The sequence below is a fragment of the Eptesicus fuscus genome, chromosome 15 (assembly GCF_027574615.1).
Source record: "Eptesicus fuscus isolate TK198812 chromosome 15, DD_ASM_mEF_20220401, whole genome shotgun sequence".
NCBI classification, from domain to species: Eukaryota; Metazoa; Chordata; class Mammalia; order Chiroptera; family Vespertilionidae; genus Eptesicus; species Eptesicus fuscus.
In genome coordinates, this window is record NC_072487.1 from 12,807,697 (window position 1) to 12,829,566 (window position 21,870).

The 21,870-nt window shown below is 38.4% G+C and overlaps 1 protein-coding gene across 2 annotated transcripts in view; it reads left to right on the forward strand.

Annotated features, from left to right (window-relative positions):
- The first annotated feature begins 614 nt into the window (after window positions 1-614).
- Window positions 615-21,870, forward strand: part of CAAP1 (caspase activity and apoptosis inhibitor 1) — a 30,151-nt gene continuing 8,895 nt past the window's right edge. Inside the window, exons 1-5 of one of the 2 annotated variants that reach the window (XM_054727409.1) lie at window positions 615-943; window positions 5,812-6,012; window positions 7,022-7,106; window positions 7,610-7,685; window positions 18,955-19,028. In XM_054727409.1, the coding sequence (XP_054583384.1) occupies window positions 695-943; window positions 5,812-6,012; window positions 7,022-7,106; window positions 7,610-7,685; window positions 18,955-19,028 (685 nt within the window). In that variant the 5' untranslated portion in view covers window positions 615-694. Of the gene's footprint in view, window positions 944-996; window positions 1,121-5,811; window positions 6,013-7,021; window positions 7,107-7,609; window positions 7,686-18,954; window positions 19,029-21,870 lie in introns of those variants that run through there. The other variant, XM_054727410.1, reaches the window with a different exon arrangement.

Sequence of the window (21,870 nt, forward strand, 5' to 3'; positions counted from 1 at the left end):
ATGCTGATATCCTTTGATCAATTTATTTTTGGGGGTACAAAATGCCATAGGGAAATGCAATCTTTTTTCTTTAGCTGCTTATAGCTTCATTATTCTGAAGCGTGACAAAATGTCAACAAAATAAACGCCAGCATTTGAATATTAAATTGAGAAAATACAATGAAATACTAGTGCCAAGTGCCTTTAGAAGTGAAAAGGAATCATACCTAGGAATTAGTGTTATCGGGAAAGACAGCGAAGCACAAGATCCTATTCCAGTATAATTCCCCAGGAAACCTTTTTAAAAACTGTCCAGGTGGTGATGATAATGATCCCTAAATTCTCTTTGTTACAATGCTGTTTGTGCCATAAATAAAAACTGAAGAGCAATGACATTGGAGAATCAAAAACTACAGCTTTACCAGTGCATTTGCATACTGACAAGGGTTAAAAACTAGTATCAATAAGGCAGGGAGCATCGTACAGCTTTTGTACAGGAAAAAACAACAAACTTCAACAAGGCGGCAAACTCACTTGCGCGACTAGTGGAGGCGGCGCGTTAGTTCCGGCACCGTCTCCGGAAGCGCATCACCACGTCTGCGACGAGGCCGGAAATGACGCCAAATTGCGACGCCAGCGCCCTCCCCGGCTGCCGGGGTGAGGTTTAGGTCGCTTCAGAGACGGCGGGCTTTCTGATGGTTACAGCTCAAGGATCATGACGGGGAAGAAGTCTTCCCGGGAGAAGCGGCGCAAGAGAAGCGGCCAGGAGGCGTCGGCGGCGGCGCTCGCAACGCCGGACCTGGTGGCCACCCTGGCCGGCAGCGGCAGTGACGGCGCCGGCGGCGGCGGGAACGCCGGCTTCACTGGGAGCGTCGCGGGCGCCGGCAGCGGCCTGGAGCGCGGCGAGCGCCGGAAGCGGAGGAGCACGGACTCGTCCTCCGGCGTGTCGGGTTCGGTGCCGCAGGTGCGTGCTCGCCTTTCTCGCCGCTGCGTTCTCGGGAGGATGCGGGTGACAGTCGGGAAGCGCGCCGGGCTCTTGTGAGCGCTGGCCACCAAGATTCCACCCGTGCGGAGGGGCGTGTCCCTAAACCCGGTGCACCCGCACTCCCATGTTTTAAACTTCAGGTTCCTGAATTTGCTGGTAACGAACTCGTTTTGCTTTTGGCTCCCTTCACTCCTGTGGTCTCCTCTCTCCCTAAAAAGTATGAGTAGAGAGCGAGCCTTTAACGCCCTTGCCAGCCTCGCTTTACTTCTCTCTACATCTTCACCTTTTAACAGGTTACGATTAACTCCACATTACAAGGTGAGGAAACTGAGTCAGAGAGGTTAAGAACGTCTACCCGGTCAGTTTGTTACCAACGTCTAGAATTGTGTCCAGAATCTGACTACGTAAAGGACACGTTCTTTATGTTCCATCGACCAGCCAAGATACCGTGTTTTTAGGAAAACGTTTCCTTATAGTATATTATAAAGTGTGCACAAATACATACTTAAAAGTTATACAACACAGAAATAAAGGGGAAAGCGTGGCAGGCACTCTCTAAACCTCTCTCCCCATTAATAGTTTGATACCTAGTCTCTTCATTAATTCTTATAAGATGTGTGTACTTAGGTTTCTACATAAAAGCCTTATTGTGATACTGCCCATATTGAGTTGGGTAATGGGGCTGCATTGTTGGGATGAGGCGCCTTTATATATGCAACTAGAGGCCTGGTGCACAAAATTCATGCACGGAGGGGGGGTTCCCTCAGCCCGGCCTGCACCCTCTCCAATCTGGGACCCCTTGGGGGATGTCCGGCCCTAAACGGGCTGTCCGACATCCCTCTCGCAATCCGAGACAACTGGCTCCTAACCACTCACCTGCCTGCCTGATTGCCCCTAGCCCCTCTGCCTGCTGGGCTGATCGCCCCTACCTTGCCCCCATGCCAGCCCGATAGCCCCTACCTTGTCCCCCTGCTGTCTTGATGGCTCCTAACTTGCCGCCTTGCCGGCCTGATCGCCCCTATCTTGCCCCCCTGCTGGCCTGATCGCCCCTAACCTCTCTGCCTGCCTGCCTGATTGCCCCTAACTGCCCTCCCCTGCCGGCCTGGTCACCCCCAACTGCCCACCCCTGCTGGCCTGATCTCGCCCCCAACTGCCCTCCCCTGTCGGCCTGATTGCCCCTAACCCCCTGCTGGCCTGATCTGGCCCCCAACTCCCCTCCCTTGCAGCTTGTTCGCCCCTAACTGCCTCTGCCTCGGCCCCCTCCACCATGGCTTTGTCCGGAAGGAAGTCGGATGTCTGGAAGATGGCAGGTCGACCCGGTGTAATTAGCATATCACCCTTTTATTAGTATAGGTAGTTTATTTTTTAATGGCTGCCTGATATTTCATTTTATCTTTATTGATGAATATTTAGGTGTTCAGTTTTCTTGCTATTGCAGAGATGATACAAAAGTGAACACCCTTGTACATATAGCATGTGCAAGAATTACTTTTACTTCAGATTGGAGGCTCAGAAGTGAAGTTGCTGGGTACCTCTTCTGGATATTTTATAATGAATAGAATCATATTGTATGTGGTCTTTTGTGCCTGGCTTCTTTCACTTAGCATGTTTTTTCAAAGTTCGTACATGTTGATACTCATATCAGTACTTTTTATAGCTGAATAATATCACATTTGGTTATTCCATTTGTCACTTTATGGACATTTGGATTGCTTCCACCTTTTGGCTATCCTCCTATATAATAAAAGGCTAATATGCAAATCGACCTAACAGCAGAAAAACCGGTTGCTATGATGCACACTGACCACCAGGGGGCGGATGCTCAATGCAAGAGCTGCCCCCTAGTGGTCAGTGCACTCCCACAGGGGGAGTCTCTCCCGCCTCCACAGCAGCGTTAAGGATGTCTGACTGACGGCTTGGGCCCGCTTCCCCCCACCCCAGGGCTCCTGGACTTTGTGCACCAGGCCTCTAGTTATGAATAACGCTGCTATGAACATTTGTGAATGAGTTGTTGTTTTTTTAGTGGGAACATTTGTAATATTCTAATAAATATATTTGCCATAGGTTTTGAAATATAAATATGATCAGGTTAAGGAAATTTTAGTTCCTAGTTCCATGAGGATTGTAGAGTTTTATCCAATGCTTTTATGGCATTCTGTTTAGATGATTACATAGTTTTCCTCCAGTAATCAGATAATGTAATTTTATTGATATATTAACTAATATTGAACTGTCCTTGCAGTCTTGAGATACCTACTAGTATTTGGCTTGTTGGTTTGGTTGTACTTGGCTGGAATTCAGTATTTTTACTTTTAATTCAGTCTATGTTCCTAAGTTAAAACAGCCTGTGGGTTTTATTTTTGTAGTTATCTTATCTGGTTTTGGTATCAAAAGTCTGCTTTGCCTCATGGATTGAGTTGAGAGCCTTTCCTCTTTTTGTCCAAACTTGACTGTTGACCCATATAGCTTACATCAGTCTGTGTCTAGTAGGTTTTTTTTTTCTCTTAGCTCTTATTTTCCAAATTCTATGATAGTTACAGATGTATTCAGTTTTTCCACACCTTGTAGATTCAATTGTGGATATCTTAAATAGTTTCCATATCTTTAGTACTCTGTATTATGATGCTCAGACCAATAATGCTAAGTTGTAAACATTTGCATACAGAACTAAACCCTATTTCTAATGAGAAGTCAGTGTATTTGTGAGGGGAAAAAAGAAATTATGTTAATCATATAGATAACATCTCAGAATTCCAAGAGTGCCATTATATTTATTGTATATTGAGTTCCTATTTATTTATGTATTTATTTGTAACAGCTTTATGGAAATACTCACATACCGTACAATCTACCCATTTCAACTATGCAGTTCAGTTGTTTTGAGTAGATTCAGAGTTGTGCAGTCATCACTACATTCAATGTGAAAATATTTTCTTTATCCTCCCCCCAAAAAAACAATAACACCCTATGTGTACTTTTTAGCTGTTTCAAAGATGCATCCTCACCTTGTTCCCTCCCTAGGCAACTACTTATCTACTTTCTATCTCTATAGATTTATTGATTTCCCTGTTCTGGACATTTTATAATGAATAGAGTCATATTGTATGTGGTCTTTTGTGACTGGCTGCTTTCACTTAGCTTGTTTTTTCACAGTTCATACATGTTGATACACATATCAGTACTTCCTTTTTATGGCTGAATAATATCACATTTGGTTATTCCATTTTTCACTTCATGGACATTTGGATTGCTTCCACCTTTTGGCTATTATAAATGATGCTTCTATGAACATTTGTGTACAAGTTTTTGTGCAGACATGGTTACATTTATTTTGGATATATATCTAGGAATGGAATTGCTGGGTCACACAGTAACTTCTTGAGGAATTGCCAAACTGTTTTCCAAAGTGTCTGCACCATTTTGTATTCCTACCAGCTGTGTGTGAGGGTTCTAGTTTCTCTACATTCTCTACATATGAAATAACTTTGTAAGCCATTAGAACAAGAGTTGATCTCCTTTACCTCTTTAGTCTAATTATAGTATCCTTCTAAATTGGCTTTTTATAAAAACCACTTATCATTTTTAATTTTTATTTTTTTGTTAATCCTTACCCAAGAATATTTTTCCATTGATTTTTAGAGAGAATGGAAGGGATGGAGACAAAGATCAGTGTGAGAGAGACACATTGTTTGGTTGTTCCTGCAACCCAGGTACATGCACTTGACCAGGAATCGAACTCGCAACTTTTTGGTGTGCATGTTGATGCTTTAATCACTTAGCATACTGGCCAGGGCTAAAAACTGCTTTTTAAACAATTTCATTAGAAAATTAAAAAAAAGAAATTTACCTGAGCTACATAGTTTGGATTTTCCAAGGAAAATGACTTTTGAATTGCTATCTGCATTTGTTAGTCTTGGAAGGATAGTGTGTGTGTGGTGTGGGAAATGGGGGTAGGGGAGATTGTTCTAGGCAGAAAAACAGTATGTACAGAAGTCCTGCTTGTATGAGGTGAAGGGAGAACAAGTTATGTTTGCATAATTCAAGTAAGTTTGGTGTTTTTGAAACACAAAGAATGAACATGAAGGGCTAGTTAGACCATATTACCCTAAAAGCAGTAGGAAGTCATTCAAAGGTTATAAAGAGGAAAGATCAGTATTATGTACATTTTATAAAATCCATTCTGCTAACATTATACAAAACAGACTGGAGAGACCTCAGATTATATTCAGCAAATACACTTAAGTGGCTAGTGAAGTAATCTGGGCAAAAGGTAATGGTACCTTGGACCAGGATTATGGCAATGGATTTGGAGAGACTGGATAGATTTGACAGAAATGTCTTAAATTACTTGGGTATTTTGACTGTGATTAAATTTTATGACAGTTTTAAAAGTGATAATAGCTCCCAGTAAGCAGTAATATATTACTATATAATATTTGTGATTTGTAATATTTATGCTACTATCCCATTTTCTATATCAATTTAAGAATAATGACAAGACATGCATAAAACTTTTGGATGAATGGCCGACTGAAGGATTATTCCAATTATTTAGAAGACTAAAATTGTAGGAAATCATTCAATATTAAGTATATTTATGTGTTCTAAGATATTATCTCTACTTAATTAATATAAACTTAATGAGATAATTGTGGTATGGAGAGCAAGTTCAGAGAATACTGAGCAAATAATTATTCTTTCCTGTGGTTTTAGATAAATCTATATAAACCAAGAATTTGGAAGTATTTAATGGAGAATTTATTAAATGAATATGTGTGACTTTATATACATATTTCATACACTGTAAGAGTATTACTTAATGGTTCTTGAATTTCCTTTAATTTTAGGAAGCCAAATATCTTTTACCAACTTTGGAGAAAGAATTATTCTTGGCAGAGCACAGTGACCTTGAAGAAGGTGGTCTGGACCTGACTGTGTCATTAAAACCAGTTAGTTTCTACATATCAGACAAAAAAGAAATGCTTCAGCAGTGCTTCTGTATCGTCGGAGAGAAGAAGTTACAGAAAATGCTGCCTGACGTGTTAAAGGTACATATTACGTATGTTACCAGACTATACACATATAAAGAAATATATACACTTTTTTTGTAGCAGCCGGCTTACTTAATACAAATTATAATTGGATGTTTTCAAATAAAACAAGCTATTTTAAAAATATAGAAAAGGGAGTTTATATAAATGGCTTTGTATATGTAAAAATTTGCCAAGAAAAAAAAATGGGTGAATTTATTGTGCCTAGGTAAGGAATTTATTGACCTTCTGGAAATAATTCTATTAAATGCAGGCAATGTTAGTAAATAAATTAGAGGTATAATGATTCTTTCTGGTGCTTCCACGGGAAGGCCGAGGAGGGTTGGGGGAGGGGTAATAGATCAACCAAAGGATTTGTATTCATGCATATAAGCATAACCAATGGACACAGACACTAGGAGGGTGAGGGCATGTGCTGGAAGGGGGTGGGGAGGTGCGGGGGGAGGTCAATGGGGGAAAAAGAGACTATTTGTAATACTTGAAACAATAAAAGAAAGGTAATATATTGCTGTGTAACAATACTCAATGATGTTTGGTAGTGGCTTATATTTTATTAAATTTACAAATGTTTTCATGTATTTGTTTCTGAAAATTATTCAGAGTAATACATGCTATTCTAATTTTAGAGTTGTAGAAATAGGGTTTGGACAAGTTAGGCTCAAAATCATATATCTACGATATAGAGCCAGGATTTGAATATTTAAACCTTTAGGGGAATTACTTGACATAACTAGAATGTTGTTGATAATATTTGGGCTCCTGATTATTCTTTGGTTTGTTCTTTCCTGATAAGCATGACTGTAAATTCTCATCAAGTTTTATAAGTTATAATGTTCACATGTTAACTGTCAGTTTTTCAGATTTCATCCCATGAAAGGATTTATGTGGCTTTTAATGTGTTTTATTATAAAATTTTGCTAATTGTACTTTTTTGTGATTGCTGCTTTCTAGTTTACATTGCCATTACATTACATAAATGCATTTTTAAAAATGTCATTATTTTTAGAACTGTTCAGTAGAAGAAATTAAAAAATTATGCCAAGAACAGTTAGAACTCCTATCTGAAAAAAAAATATTGAAGATTCTTGAGGGTAAGAATACATATTTCTCCATTCTGATAACTTTTTAGTTAATAGTATATTCAGAATAAATCCTGAGGTGTTCTTTTCCTTAATTAAAGTAAATTGAATATTACTTTAATTTCATTATTGGGTAATCATTGAAAAGTATTTTCACTTCTGTTTGTTCAGAGAAATATAGTTTACATATCAGAATAGCATTTCAAGAATAGACTTTTTGATATATGTATGGTTTTTCCATCTCAAGAGTACAGCTAAGAGCATAAGTTTGTATACAATAATAAAGTGAAATAAAAAATGTTTAACCAAAATATTATAAAATTGATTTTTGAGAAAGCAAAGTTTTCTCCTAAAATATTTTATTTTCTGCTTTATAATCTCATTGCTCGTAGTACCCATAAACTTTATAGAGTTCTTTGATCTGCTTCATGTTTAAAGATGACACTTTATGTAATGATTAAATTAAATTGTGACATTTTATGAGCATGCTTTCAATAGTTTCTTTCATTTATAAGGTGACAATGGTATGGACTCTGATATGGAAGAGGAGGCAGATGATGGCTCGAAGAAGGGATCTGATTTAGTCAGTCAGTAAGTTAAAAATTTTTCATTTTAACAGTGTTTTTGTTATTCCTTTGGTGAGTTGTTACCTGAAGAATGATTATTTTTCTGTGTATTATTTAGTTAATTAAACAGTGTAGAAAGATTGATTTACTTACTTGTAATGATTAGTTCTTTTGGTATATATAAGGATGAAGTTGATTGCTGTCAGGATTAAGGTGATTTTCTTAAATAACTACTCAAGATATAGGACAACAGCAATGTCAACTTGAAGCAGAATCACATCTCTCATTTGGAATTTGAATAGTGATACCCATTATTTGTTAAGTACTTACTCTATCAGTCATTACGTTAGTAACTTAGAACATTATTTCACTGAATTCTTCTTCATACTTATTAATATTAGGTGATAATAGCCTCATCTCACAGATACGATGATTAGGTGGTTTATTTTATATAGATATGTATAATTTGATTATCTATAATAATAAATGCATAATCTGCTAATTAGACTGGACAACCTTCCAGACGAAGCCAGGCCTTCGAGGGAAGCCGGTGCCGGCAGCTGGGGGAAGGAAGGCCTACTCTTGCATAAAATTCGTGCTTCGGGCCTCTAGTTATATAAAATCCCTAAAGTTTTGGGACACTGACTAATCAAGAAACAGCATGCTAATTTTTTTTCTAGATAATTCTGCTCTGTCACTACTAATTTTAGCATCTGTTGATGATTTTTGACTGAAGTAATTATTTTTTGGTAAATGCCAAAGACTGACTTGTATCTCTCTTTGCAAAGGTAGTAAGTAGCACAAATAAGATTATCAATGGCAGAAGCATAAATAGGTAGTACATAGTTAACCTGAAATCTAGAGCGAGTATCACCAAAAAAGGACAATTTCATTTCATGTTTTAACTTCTAGCCTCCAGAACTGTAAGAAATAAATTTCTGTTGTTTAAGCCGGTGGTAGCCCTACCAAACTAATTTTACACATATGCACATTTCTGGTGAAATTTCCTACCCAAACTTTTTATTTTGGAAAAACTTTAAACTTATATGAAAGTTGAAAGATTGGTATAATGAATATCCATATACTCTCCACCTAGATTCAGCAACAGTAACATTTTCCATTTTTGCTTTCTCTTTGTATATTTCTCCTTTTTCCCCTCAGAGCCATTTTTATTAGTTTGCTAGGACTTCGGTAGCAAATTCCACAGACTGGCTGGCTTAACCAACAGAAATGTACTTTCTCACAGTTTTAGAGGCCTGAGGTTCCTTTCTTCTGAGGCCTCACTCCTTGGCTAGCAGATAGCCATCTTCTTTCTGCCTCTTCACGAGGATGTCCTGTGTGTGTGCGGCCCTGCCTGATATCTTTCCCTGTGCCCCAATTTCTTATAAGGACACCAATCAGATTGGATTAGGGCCCACCATAATGCCTTATTTTAGTTTAATTATTACTGTAAATGGTGTGTCTCCAAAACAGTCACCTTCTGAGGTACAAAGGTCAGAGCTTGAATATAGGAATTTTGAGGTGGAGGGAAACACAGTTCAGCCCATAAACCATTTAAAAATAAGTTGTAGACGTCATAAAATTTCATGCCTAAACAACTCAGTGTACACTTCCTAAAAATAAGGACAGTCTCCCACAAGATCATCATCACTCATTAAGAAAATAAACAGTAATTCAAATAATGTCATCAAACATATTGCCATGTAAAATTTCTCCAATTGCTAAAAAAAAAGATTTTATAGTATATTTATTTATTTTAATTAATTAAGTGGTTGATTCTGGTCCAGGATCCATTTAGAGTTCATGTGTTCCATTTGACTGTTAATATCACAAAGCTGAGTTTAAAGGAAAGATTTAGATACACTTCGTGGCTAGTCCAAGGAACTTAGTATACATCTTAAAGGAATTAGAAAATTAGCAAACCAAAAGGAAATTGGGAAATGAAACACAAAGGTAAACATTAAGACTGAAGAAATAGAAAACGGAAAGGATGAACAAATCCATTAACTTGGTCTTTGTGAAAACTAGAACATAGATCAACTCCTCTTGGATCTAGTTAAGGCAGCAATTTTCAACCAGTGTGCCACAAGAATTTTTAAAACCTGCGATACCTGACTACTTAGGGGCACAGACCTCTTTTCCCTTAGATTGTTAAATAAAATTGCTACCACAACAATGACAACATCTAACACAACAGTCCAGTGTGAATGAATCAAAATTATACCTATTTGTGTCAGAATTTTAGTAATTAGTTTATGTGTGTCATGAGATGTAAAAAGGTTAAAAATTGCTGAGTTAAAGAAATAAGTGAAGAGCAAATTAATTGAGATCAGGAAGGAAGAAGGAGAAGTGTGAATCTAACTAGTTCACCTTAAGTCAGCAAATGTCTAAGTTTATAAAAATATATAGGTATACTAAAATCTTTAGCATCAGTGATTTTGTAGTGTTTTAAAATTTTTAGGTATTGTGACAAGATTTGCAAATGTTACAGATTATGACAGTTGCTTAACAAAAATAACAATTTTAAGTTAATTCAGTAATATGTTGGCCTGGGATTAGGTGCTATCTCCATTTGTAGATATGCTGCTGGAAAAGAAGTTTTATTGTAGCTAAAATAGCACTAAAAATGCGAACAGGTATTAACTTGGTCTATAATGCGAGGTGATTATGCTCTTAGGAATATGTTTATAATGAAATTTAAGTCTTGAATAGCGCAATAAAATAATCAGGATTGAAGTTTTATGTATAAAGAATAAAAATACAAACACTTTAGGGAAATCTTAGCAATATTTTAGAATTGCTCTAATAACTTTTTATGAATTTTAAATTAATACGCTTTTAGTAAGTGATATTGAGGGAGATGTCAGTAGAAGTAAAGCTGTATTTCCCAACATATAATAAGCAGTGTTGAGATAATGTCACAGTTCTAGAAGACAAAGAAGTTTTAAAATCGGGGTTCTCAAAATAAAGTACACTGCAAAGCAGGAGTGTCCTGAAACCCTTGTTCCTAGTCACTGCTGGAGGATGGATATGTTCTAAAATATTTATTCAGTGCCAATTTTGGATGATTAACTTTTTAAAAAATTAGATATTCCTGAACAAATCTTAGAAATTTAAGTAGCACATATAAATTGAACCATTTTATGTTCACTAGACTAAATAGCAAATAAAATTCACAGGGAATTGTTTTGTAAAGTGAAAAATTTTTTGGTAGGGGTTATTTTTAAATCTCCATTTAATTATCCGTTTTGTAAATCTGAAATGTCAGCACTTTTGTTTAAAATGGCATGCATGAGTATTCTTAAAATATAAGTGGTTGAAAGAGCAAGTTGATGTAATTTAGAATAAGTTACTACTTACAATGTGCTGGTTGTTAGTTACAATATACTAGATTTTAATAGTCATGTTTTTTAAATGTTCTACAAGTTATTCCACCATTTAAAATGAGTAGCTTCCTGTTTACTGCTGTTTATAGTCAGTTTAGACACTTTAGAGATGTTAAAATGAGAGAACAGCATAGTTCTTTCTTTTATTAAGATGTTTATTCTTGAAAATAATGGGCTATTCCTCTGGCTTGATCATTTGTCTGATTGAGAGCAAGAACTAGAATTTGGGTTTATGACCACTATTCTATTGCTGAACCCTGGCAGTAATATGTGGTAGAGCTCTGATGCTGTTTGTTTATTAAAGCCAGTGATTAACAGCTGCATTAGTTTTCCTATTGAGCTATCATGACACAGCTGCTTGCCACCTTTTGTTTTTAATAAGGATAAAACATTCATGTTCTCTTTGATGAATTAGGGCTATCCAAGGGGTTCAGCTCAGCTATCCTTAGAGTACTAAGAATTTGATTTGTTACAACAAGTAACATATATTACTTGAATGTCTAAATATAAGTAACTTTCAAAGGGGCGATGGCATTCAGCCAAATGCTAACCTCTCAGTAACTGTCAATAAAACTGAATTTTGGAACAAACTGCTATTATTAAACTTCAATGGAATAAAATATTTGAATAGAAGTTATTGTGCTCTGGAAAATTGGATTAATGGATAGCATAAATCTACAGTACTTATTTAAGTAAGCATTTGTTATCAATGGATACAAAAATAGGCCTCAGGTAGGTCCAAAACCTGGGCTTGTTGGGAATGATACACTTCAGAAATTCACTCTGTGATTCACCCAACTCACTTAACCCACTCTGGAATTTATGGTGTTTTGTACTAGTTACTTATTTGTTTGTTCGTTCGTTTAACTCTGTTATGGAAATTTTCTTTTTTTTTTTAGAAAAGATGCTTTTTTAAAAATATATATATTTTTATTGATTTTTTTACAGAGAGGAAGGGAGAGGGATAGAGAGCTAGAAACATCGATGAGAGAGAAACATCGTCCAGCTGCCTCCTGCACACCCCCCACTGGGGATGTGCCCGCAACCAACGTACATGCCCTTGACCGGAATCAAACCTGGGACCTTTCAGTCCACAGGCCGGTGCTCTATCCACTGAGCCAAACTGGTTAGGGCTGTTATGGAAATTTTCAATGTATGATGAACCCCCCTGCATATCTATCACCCACCCACTATGTCCCTTCTCATATTCTATCCTCCCAATTTCTGCCAAATTGATAACTTTGAAGCAAATCTTGACCTACTTAGTTTAAATGTTAAGCAGATAGGAATCTCTTCAGAATCTTAGACATCCCTTAGAATGGCAGGGAATGAGCTTCTCAGGTTTTAGATGGGATCTTCATGTGAGCTGCAGCCGTGCTCCCCATGGGGGAACTTTGAGGGACTTGGGAAGCATTGTTTTGTAACTGCCCCCTGTCCCCCCACCACACACACAAACTTTGTATGTTTTATATTACAGAAACCTGATTTTGAAAGTATCTCATCATTTTTCTGTCAGCGTCTTGTTTCATCCTGCTGCTCAAGCACTGGGTTGGATATTAGCTGGCATTTTCCCTTTTTTTTCTGCTCTTCCATCATCACTTTTTAAAATGAAGTTTTTTTTAACACCTGACTCATTGTAGTAATTGCCCTTTCAGTTTCATTTGAAAAATAAATTAACTAATGTTCACAGCGCACTAAACTTGTTAATTCTCTAATCCTCCTGTGTACTTCTCGAACCTCCAGAATTGTTTGCTTACCAACAGTTACTAAGGTTTGTTTCCAATTCAGTTATCTTAGTTGCATAATTTTAGTTATATGTATGGACTGATGAAGTATATGACAAGAGGAAAGTTGAATGCTTTGGAAAAACTCAGAGGCGTTTCTAAAAAGTTGTCACTTAGCTGTGGAATAAGCAACAATAAAATTTGGGAGGACATAGTATAAATACAAAGGGCTATTTTCTTGAACTCATTTTTTTGCAATTTAAATAAGCCCAAACTAGAAATAGCTAATGTGAGTAGGTTGAGACTGAGCTCTTTTCCATGGATTCATATTAAAAGTAAGGCTGTGGCCCAGTCGGCTTGACTTCGTGGTTGAGTGCCCACTTATGAACCGGAAAGTCACAGTTCGATTTCAGGTCATGGCACTTGCCCAGGTTGCAGGCTTGATCCTCAGTGTGGGGCGTGCAGGAGGCAGCCGATCAATGATTCTCTCTCGTCATTGATGTTTCTATCTCTCCCTCTTCCTTCCTCTCTGAAATCAATCAATAAAAATATATATATATATTATAAAAAAATTTTAAAAAAATTAAAATGGAAAGAATCGGATAGTTTGGTTCTGTTTCTTTATCCTTCTATTTAGATATCCTCCCAGTATTGATCATTAACAAAAAATTGACTTTCTTTTTCTGTTTAGAAATATTTTTTAAGCCTGTAGTAATTCACATGTGGTTCTTAAGTTCTGCAGATCTCCTCAGTGTATTATTCTTAGTTAAAAAACAAATTCATTGAGTCATAGAAAGGATCAAGAGTGGAACTATATATAAGGTAAAAGAAAGAAATTTGGACTGATACTGGTTTGAGCACTTAAATTCCAGAGGTGAGTATAGGACTCACTTATAATTCAAGGCCAAGATTGTAAATTAAGCTTCTTTAAGAAGGAGCAGTGCTGATTGGAGAAGGGAATTAGAAAAATAAAAACAGGTGTGTTTTTTTTTTTTCTTTTTCTTAATGGAAAGAGATACAAAATAGATTCTTAACCCAATTAGCAGTGTTCCTTCTCTTCCCCCTTTCTCACTTCTCTCTCTTAGGTTGTTATAAAATTCTTATGTAGTTTTAAACTGTTTAATTAAAATATTTAAATACCATTTAAATACAAATTTCTTTTAGTTTTCCTAACTCTGACACCTAGTTTGTCTTATCATCTGGGGGTAAATTTTATAAAATTTTTCATGAAACTAGCAAAAAAATACTTCATGTGTACATGTAGCTTTCTTATACTTTAAGACATTTCCTTTTTTTGTATATATATCCTGCCTTTAACGCTTTTTGATGAAGGTCTTTAAATTCTATTAGAGAAATCTGAATGTTGTATATGATAATTGTAGTTTCAAAGTCTGCATCTTGGAAAAATTAACTAGATTTTAAAATTCCAAACTATTTTCTGAAATTTTTTTCAACATTAGATAATAATGGTATAAAATCATTTACTGTTTCACTTTTCAGACACAAGGTGGTGCACTGGACTTACTGTCTGAAATCCTGTTGATGAGTTTCTTCAACAGTCTTAAGATAAAACAGAACATTATAAAAGTTCACTTTGGGCACTAAAGTAAATTATTTGTGAAAGCAGAGAGTTTTTATAGAGGGATTTAGTTTTATTTGAAGGGAATCCAAGGGACTTTCACAGAGAAAATAAAATAATGTATAAAATAATTCATTTTGCTGCACTATTAAAACTTTTTGTTTGGAAATAATTTCAGTCATTAAAATGTCATGAGGATAAGGCTATTACAAGAAACATTCATATACTCTTTGTAATTTGACTTAGTAAATGTCCTTTGCAATGTTTTCCCCCTCTAGTTCAGTAGTCTAAAGTCAAATATAACAATTAATTTTTATGACTCTTTATCCTCCTTTATCCTGGGATGTTTCCACAGCCTCTCTTTGTCTTTTATAACTGATCTTTAAATCAGTGTTTTCATTTTGGGATATACATTCTCAGCTAGAATATTGCATGGGTGATGTGTCCTTCTTAGTGTATTTCATATGCTCATGGGTTTTTTTTAATGGTAATGTTACATAATATTTTTGTTCAAATCATTTTTTGTAAATTCAGTTGTATATGTTTAGAAGAATTCAGTGTCCATCATGACTGTGTAAGAGCAAACATTTCCTCTTAAAGGAAGATACGTAGATGAATGCTTTTAGTAGTTAAAATCTAATTTGACTATAAGGTTTGAGGTAGTACATTTTAACTTTATTCTTTAGAAAGTTCTTAATCTTCCTCTCTAATAAAATGGTAATATGCAAATTAACCATCACTCCGCTACATAAGCCATGCCCACCAGTCAAGCCACGCCCACCAGCCAATCAGGGCAAGTATGCAAATTAACCCCATCCAAGATGGCTACAGCCACAGAGAGCAAGGTTTCCCAGGTAACAGAGCAAGCCAAGCTTTCCATAGCCGTTGCAGGCCTAAGCCTCCACTCAAGCTACAAAGTTTCAATTATAGAAGGTAAACAAATTCAAACAAATGGCGGCAGAATGGAGCTTGAGAGAGCAGGCCAGGGTTGCCGCCAGGCAACAAGGGAAGCAAAGCTTTCCGCACACTCTATCCGGGCTCACCCGCTTAAGGCTACAAAGTTTCAATTGTAGAAGGAAAATAAATTCCAGATACCAGGGCCTCTGCTTGGGTTGCCAGGGGGCGTGGCTGGCCTGCAAACCACCACAGGCCCCTCGCTCAGGCCGCCCCACACCCCAAGGGAACCCCACCCTGATCCGGGACACCCTTCAGGGCAAACCAGCTGGCCCCCACCCCTGTACCAGGCCTCTATCCTATCTAATAAAAGAGTAATCTGCAGATTGATCATCACTGCAATACACAATATCGCTGCCCCCATGTGGACACAAGGTGGCCAGCAGGAGAGGGCAGTTGGGAGGCACCCGGCCTGCAAGGGAGGGCAGTTGTGAGGGACCAGGCCTGCAAGGGAGGGCAGTTGAGAGGGACCAGGCTTGCAAGGGAGGGCAGTTGGAGGTGATCAACCCTGCAGGAGAGGGCAGTTAGGGGTGACCAGACTGGCAGAGGAGGGAAGTTGGGGGCAAACAGGCTGGCAGGGGAGCAGTTAAGCATCAACCAGGCTGGCAGTGGAGTGGTTAGGGGGTGATCAGGCTGGCAGGCAGAAGCGGTTAGGGGCAATCAGGAAGGCAGGCAGGCAAGCAGTTGGGAGCCAGCAGTCCTGGATTGTGAGAGTGATGTCCGGCTGCCCGTTTAGGCCCGATCCCACCAGGATCGGGCCTAAACGGGCAGTCGGACATCCCTCCAGGAGTCCCAGATTGGAGAGGGTACAGGCTGGGCTGAGGGACAACCCCCCGCCATGCACGAATTTCGTGCACTGGGCTTCTAGTATACTAATAAAAGGGTAATATGCTAATTAGACTGGGTTCGACTGGACATCTTCCAGTCATCCTGCCTTCCTTCCGGACAAAGCCACAGTGGCAGGGGCCCAGCAGAGGCTGTTAGGGGTGATCAGGCCGACAGGGGAGGGCAGTTAGGGGTGATCAGGCCAGCAGGGGAGGGCAGTTAGGGGTGATCAGGCCGGCAGGAGTGAGCAGTTAGGGGCGATCAGGCCGGCAGGGGAGGGCAGTTAGGGGGCAATTAGGCCAGCAGTGAGGGCAGTAATCATGCCGGCAGGGGAGGGCAGTTAGGGGCAATCAGGCAGCCACAGGGGTTAGGGGTGATCAGGCAGGCAGGCAGGTGAGTGGTTAGGAGCCAGCAGTCCCAGATTGCAAGAGGGATGTCCAACATCCCCCAAGGGGTCCCAGATTGGAGAGGGTGCAGGCCGGGCTGAGGAACGCCCCACTCCCCACCAGAAGGAATTTCGTGCACCGGGCCTCTAGTCTATATATATGCCTATATATATATATAAGTGACTGAATGACCAGTCACTGTGACACGCACTGACCATCAGGGGCAGATGCTCAATTCAGGAGCTGCCCCTGGAGGTCAGTGGCTCCCACAGCCAACCTCCTGCGGCCCCTCCGCCCGCCACCAGTCAACTTCCCACAGCCCCTTGCCCCCGGCCATCCTCCTGCAGCCCCTAATTGGCCCTGATCGCTGGCCAGGCCAAGGGACCCCCACCCATGCACAAATTCATGCACTGGGCCTCTAGTATAGTATATTGGCATTCACTCTGCCCTGGGTTGCCAAGGAATATTATTGACTAGAGGCCCAGCTCATGAAATTTGTGTGCAGGTACAGTCCCTAGGCCTGGCCTGCGATCAGGGCCATCTTCCCCAGCTGCCCTCAGCTGGCCCTTCCCCCCGCTGCCACCCACCCCAGTTCTCCATCGGGTGATCAGTGCCTGATGGCCTGGGGAAGGGACTGAGAAGTCAGCTGTTCCCGCTAGCTCACCGGCCCCACCCCCACCGCCGGCCGGGGAAAGGGACCAAGAGGTGGTCAGTGCGCCTCATACTGACTGGTCCAGCAGTCGTTCTGGTCGTTCTGCCGTTAGGGTCAATTTGCATATTACCCTTTTATTACATAGGATATCCTCATTGGGATCTGCCAGTCATTCTGGTGAAAAAATAAAATCTGGCATTAGACAGAAAGAAATACACAAAACAGAGTTGTCACAATTATAAATCTCTTAGATATAATTAATACCAAATTCAAATTATTTTGCAGTCCCTATTTGAGTTTGTGCTTGTATTAGTCGAGTTTTAATATGTAAGAAACATGTAACTTCAGTTATATTGATTGGAAAGCATATTATAAACTTCTCAATGAAATTATTATGTCTTATCTTTTGGATATTTAAGGAATTTGTTGTTACTAAGTAGATAGAAATAATTTTATGAGTAGGAAAATTTCCTAAATACTTTTAGTGTATTAGTTTTAGGGTGTGTATGTATAAAAATTCTCAGAAGATAATAGATGTTTATTTTAAAGAAAATAGCCATTTTGAATATATGAAATTCATTAATTTGACTTTTGCTGAAAACCATTTGTAGTATCAAGAAGGAACACTAGTTTAGTTTGCAGCTCTGTTGCAGAACCTGGTGAATCAAAACTTTTTTAGGGCATGATCTTACACTTAATCTATATGTATTTCCCATGTACTGTAGACATCAAAGCATTTGGGACACAAAATTAGATGAATATAAAATAATTTGAATTCCAAAGTGCCCATTAAACTAGCAGTTGAACTTGATAAATTATTGGATTCATCTGTGACTTATTTCTCCATTAGAGACCCGGTACATGAAATTTGTGCACAGGGTGGGGGGGTCCCTCAGCCCAGCCTGCACCCTCTCCAATCTGGGACCCCTCAGGGGATGTCCGACTGTGGTTTAGGCCCGATCCTTAAACCGGCAGTCGGACATCCCTCTCACAATCCGGGACTGCTGGCTCCTAACTGTTTACCTGCCTGCCTGATCGCCCCTAACTGCCTCTGTTTGCCGGCCTGATCGCCTCCAACTACCCCCCACCTGCTGGCCTGGTTGCCCCTCATGGACCCCCCCCCCGCCGACCTGGTCACCCCCAATTGCCCCCCTGCTGGCCTGGTTGCCCCTCACTGTCCTCTGTTGGCCTGGTCGCTCCTCACTGCCCCTGCTGCCGGCCTGGTCACCCCTCATTGCCCCCCTCTGCTGGCCTGGTCGCTCCTCATTGCCCCCCGGCCGGCCTGTTTATCCCATGCAACCTGCTCTTCGGTCGTTTGGTTGTCCCTCACTAACCTCCCCTGCCGGCCTTGTCGCCCCATGCAGCCTGCTGTTTGGTCGTTACTGTGAGGGCGTCCCAACCAATTTGCTATTACCCTTTTATTAGTATAGATTAGCTACTGTGCAGGATATTAGAAGGGAGAAAACATTATCTCCACATTCCTTTCAGGTTTGCCCCTTGATTTCATAGAGAAGTATACTGCTGAAATTGGTGGTAGTTGAGAGCTGCTGTTTCTGACCCTTGTATACATGTTTCTGAGTTGCCAGAGGACACTAAATCAGCGGTCGCCAACCTTTTGGACCTCACGGACCACCAGTTGGCTACCGCTGCACTAAGTGGTACCCTGGGGGTGTAGAAAATTCGGTGTGCCTTTCCATGTGTCTAACTTAATTCTTGGATATTGAGCTGTAAATATTATTTGATTGACTGTAGTTTTAACAATTGTTTTTATTTCTTTTTATTCCTCAGACAAGACATCTGTATAGATTCTTCTTCATCCCTGAAAGAAAACAAGCAACCTGAAGGTCTGGAATTAAAACAAGGTATGAATCAAGTACCTTGTTATATAGCATTTACCTGAAGATTATAAGCAATAATAATAAATTTTCAGCTTACCTTATTTTACAGATAGATGATAGAAAAGTTTATTTGATTCAAGATCAGAAGAATAAAGAATACATCCTTTAATTCATAAGTCCGGCCCCCAGAGTGGTTCTGCCTTAGTGATGTGTAGTTACAGATGTCATCAGAAAGTTGTCGTCTTAAATAGTTTTAATTTGATGATCTCTATTACATATCCTTAGTTGTAGATATCAGAGTTATGTTAACTGGTAGCTTTGGGTTGTATGCGGAAAAAAAGAAATCTTATGGGATAAGTTTCACTTTTTTTTTTTTTTTTTGCAGAGATATCTTGTCCTTGTTTACTTTCTTCCTTATTTATTGTTTTCTATAAATCAGCATTTTTTGACATTACCATTTACCAGAAGTAAAGTGGCAATTTGTGGTTTATTTGAGCCAAGTAGATAATAGGGCTAATCTTTTATATATATATATATTGGGAAAATCCTCATTGGGAAAATTAAAAGTTAAATAAATTTTTATTAGCTACTCGAAAATCACATTTTTCCTTTTGCTGCTAAAAATACTTCAGAGCAGTGATAACCTTTTGCAGTCAAGAGGGTTGTGATATTTATGATGTAAGCAACTAATCTTTGATAACTTAGAATAGTTTTTTTTTTTTTAAAACTTGAGTTATAGGAACTTATTTCATGTAGACAATCAGGTTATCTATTTAGGCAGATTTTTTTTTGAACTGTGGTCTGTTACTAATGCTTAATTAACAAAATGAAAAGGTGTTGGATAATGAATTTTGTGATTCTTTCAATTTATATATAGAGAGAACAAAGCCTAGACATCTGTAGTTCTAAATTATGTACTGTTGAGTTTATAAATATTTCTGTATGACCTTGAGAATTCCATTGCTTTTCAGAAGTCCTGTTTTGTTAGCTCCTTAAATAGCCAGCCAAAATTATGTCTTTGTATTCTGACTACTTCTGAGCACCCCCCACAGACATAAACTCAGTTTTAATTCACATTTATTTGCCATATATAAATAATGCTAAGCACATATCACTTTCATAAAATGTAGTCATAGTCTTATAGCTCTTGCACCATTTATCTGTGTAATTGGACAACATAGCCGTTGCTTCTGCCTTTGTTTTTACTCTGCATCAGATGAGCAGGCATTGTGGAGGTTATGCTACTAGAACATCTGTGGAGAGAAGAATGTCATATAAAGGACAGAAAAAAACTGGAATGGTCAGGCTGATTCTAAGGTAGAAAGAATGGAGACCTCATTGTACAAAGTAGCCAGTGCCATCCTCTAGGGAAGATGTTTTTCTGCTCCCATGTTCAAGCACCTAGAGTCCTTAGAACTCCCTTCCCAGTGTCTACAGCCTGTTTTGCTTTGATTTTCTTAGGATAACTTCAGTCATTTGAAACCCAGCCATGGAGACAAAGAGGGAGAGAAAAAGGACTCAGAGTAGCTAGATACCACAAAGCTTTTATGCATAGGAGGTTCTATAGGCCACTTTGGTTCTCACTGAGGCATCAGAACTGTCAAAAACACATGGTCATCAGCAAGGGACAGTAAGCAGTGATGAAAGAAACATGAGATCAGAGCACATTAGTTCAATTTTGCAATACAGTTCGTGTTGTGACCAAATCTGTAGGAAATGGTTAAACTGAATTTCAACTCTTTTTTTAAAGGAAGCAGGGAAATAAGTCTTCTAGAAAAATGTCTACAAAAATGATTAAAATATAAAATGTTTTATTGCGTAATGGGATAAACATAAATTACCTAGACGATTCAATTATGTAGAGCTTGTCCCAGATAAATATTTGTATAGCTGAAATCTGAACCAGCTAATAAGTAACTTGCTTGGAAATAGAAATTCTGGTAGGCTCAATACAGATTATTGCCTTTTTTCTAAATGAATTAATGTGGCCTATTTTTAATATGCAAAACTTTCAAAATTGATTTAGTATTTTCTCTAACTTTTTTTGCACAGCTAGCTATTCTTGTTCACAGTGAGCTCAATAAAAACAATATAATGCTCCTTGTGAATGCATTGTCATTTTATTTAATGGTTTGGCTGTTTTAAGAAATTTCACTGAAGCTTGCTTACTAAAGTAACCCTTTGTTCAATAGACCCAAATGTAAAGCAGCGTTGATTTTTCCCTTTGCTCTTTCAGAAGAAAATAAATCTTACTGTATGACCTATTAATGGTGTATGATGCTGACAGGTTATTTAAATTACATTTTCATTTTTTTCAGCTTCTAAAGTATTCAAATATTGACAAGTATTAACTATGAGTTACTTAAATTAAAATTGGCATTTCTTTGTTTAGTATTGGTTTCATTGATCTTGTTGATAGGAAATAACAGTTATAAAACTGGTTTTGCTAAAGATGAGTATAGATTATACACTGACTTCGATCACACTTTAATAAAGGATTAATATCTGAAGATTCACCTCCCATGTGCAAACATTATTGAAATATAACTATAATCTACTGGGGATTGATTGGTATTGTAGTAAAATAGAAATTCTGTTGAGGTTATTTTCCTGAGTCATTCATTTTTAGCAAGAGGGCAGTTGTAGAAGAAACACCAGGTATAGTTTTGCTTTTTATCTTTATTATAGCTGTGTTTGTATGCACATCTATCTACATATGCAAGCCTGAGATCTTACGTTAATTTCTGAAGGATTTCAAGCCTTGTATTATTGAAAAGATTTTGCTCAGTTTTTAAAATAATAACGCTTTATATAAATTTTCTAAATTAGTTATTTGTGTTGTCATTAATAAAATGAAAACTGCTAT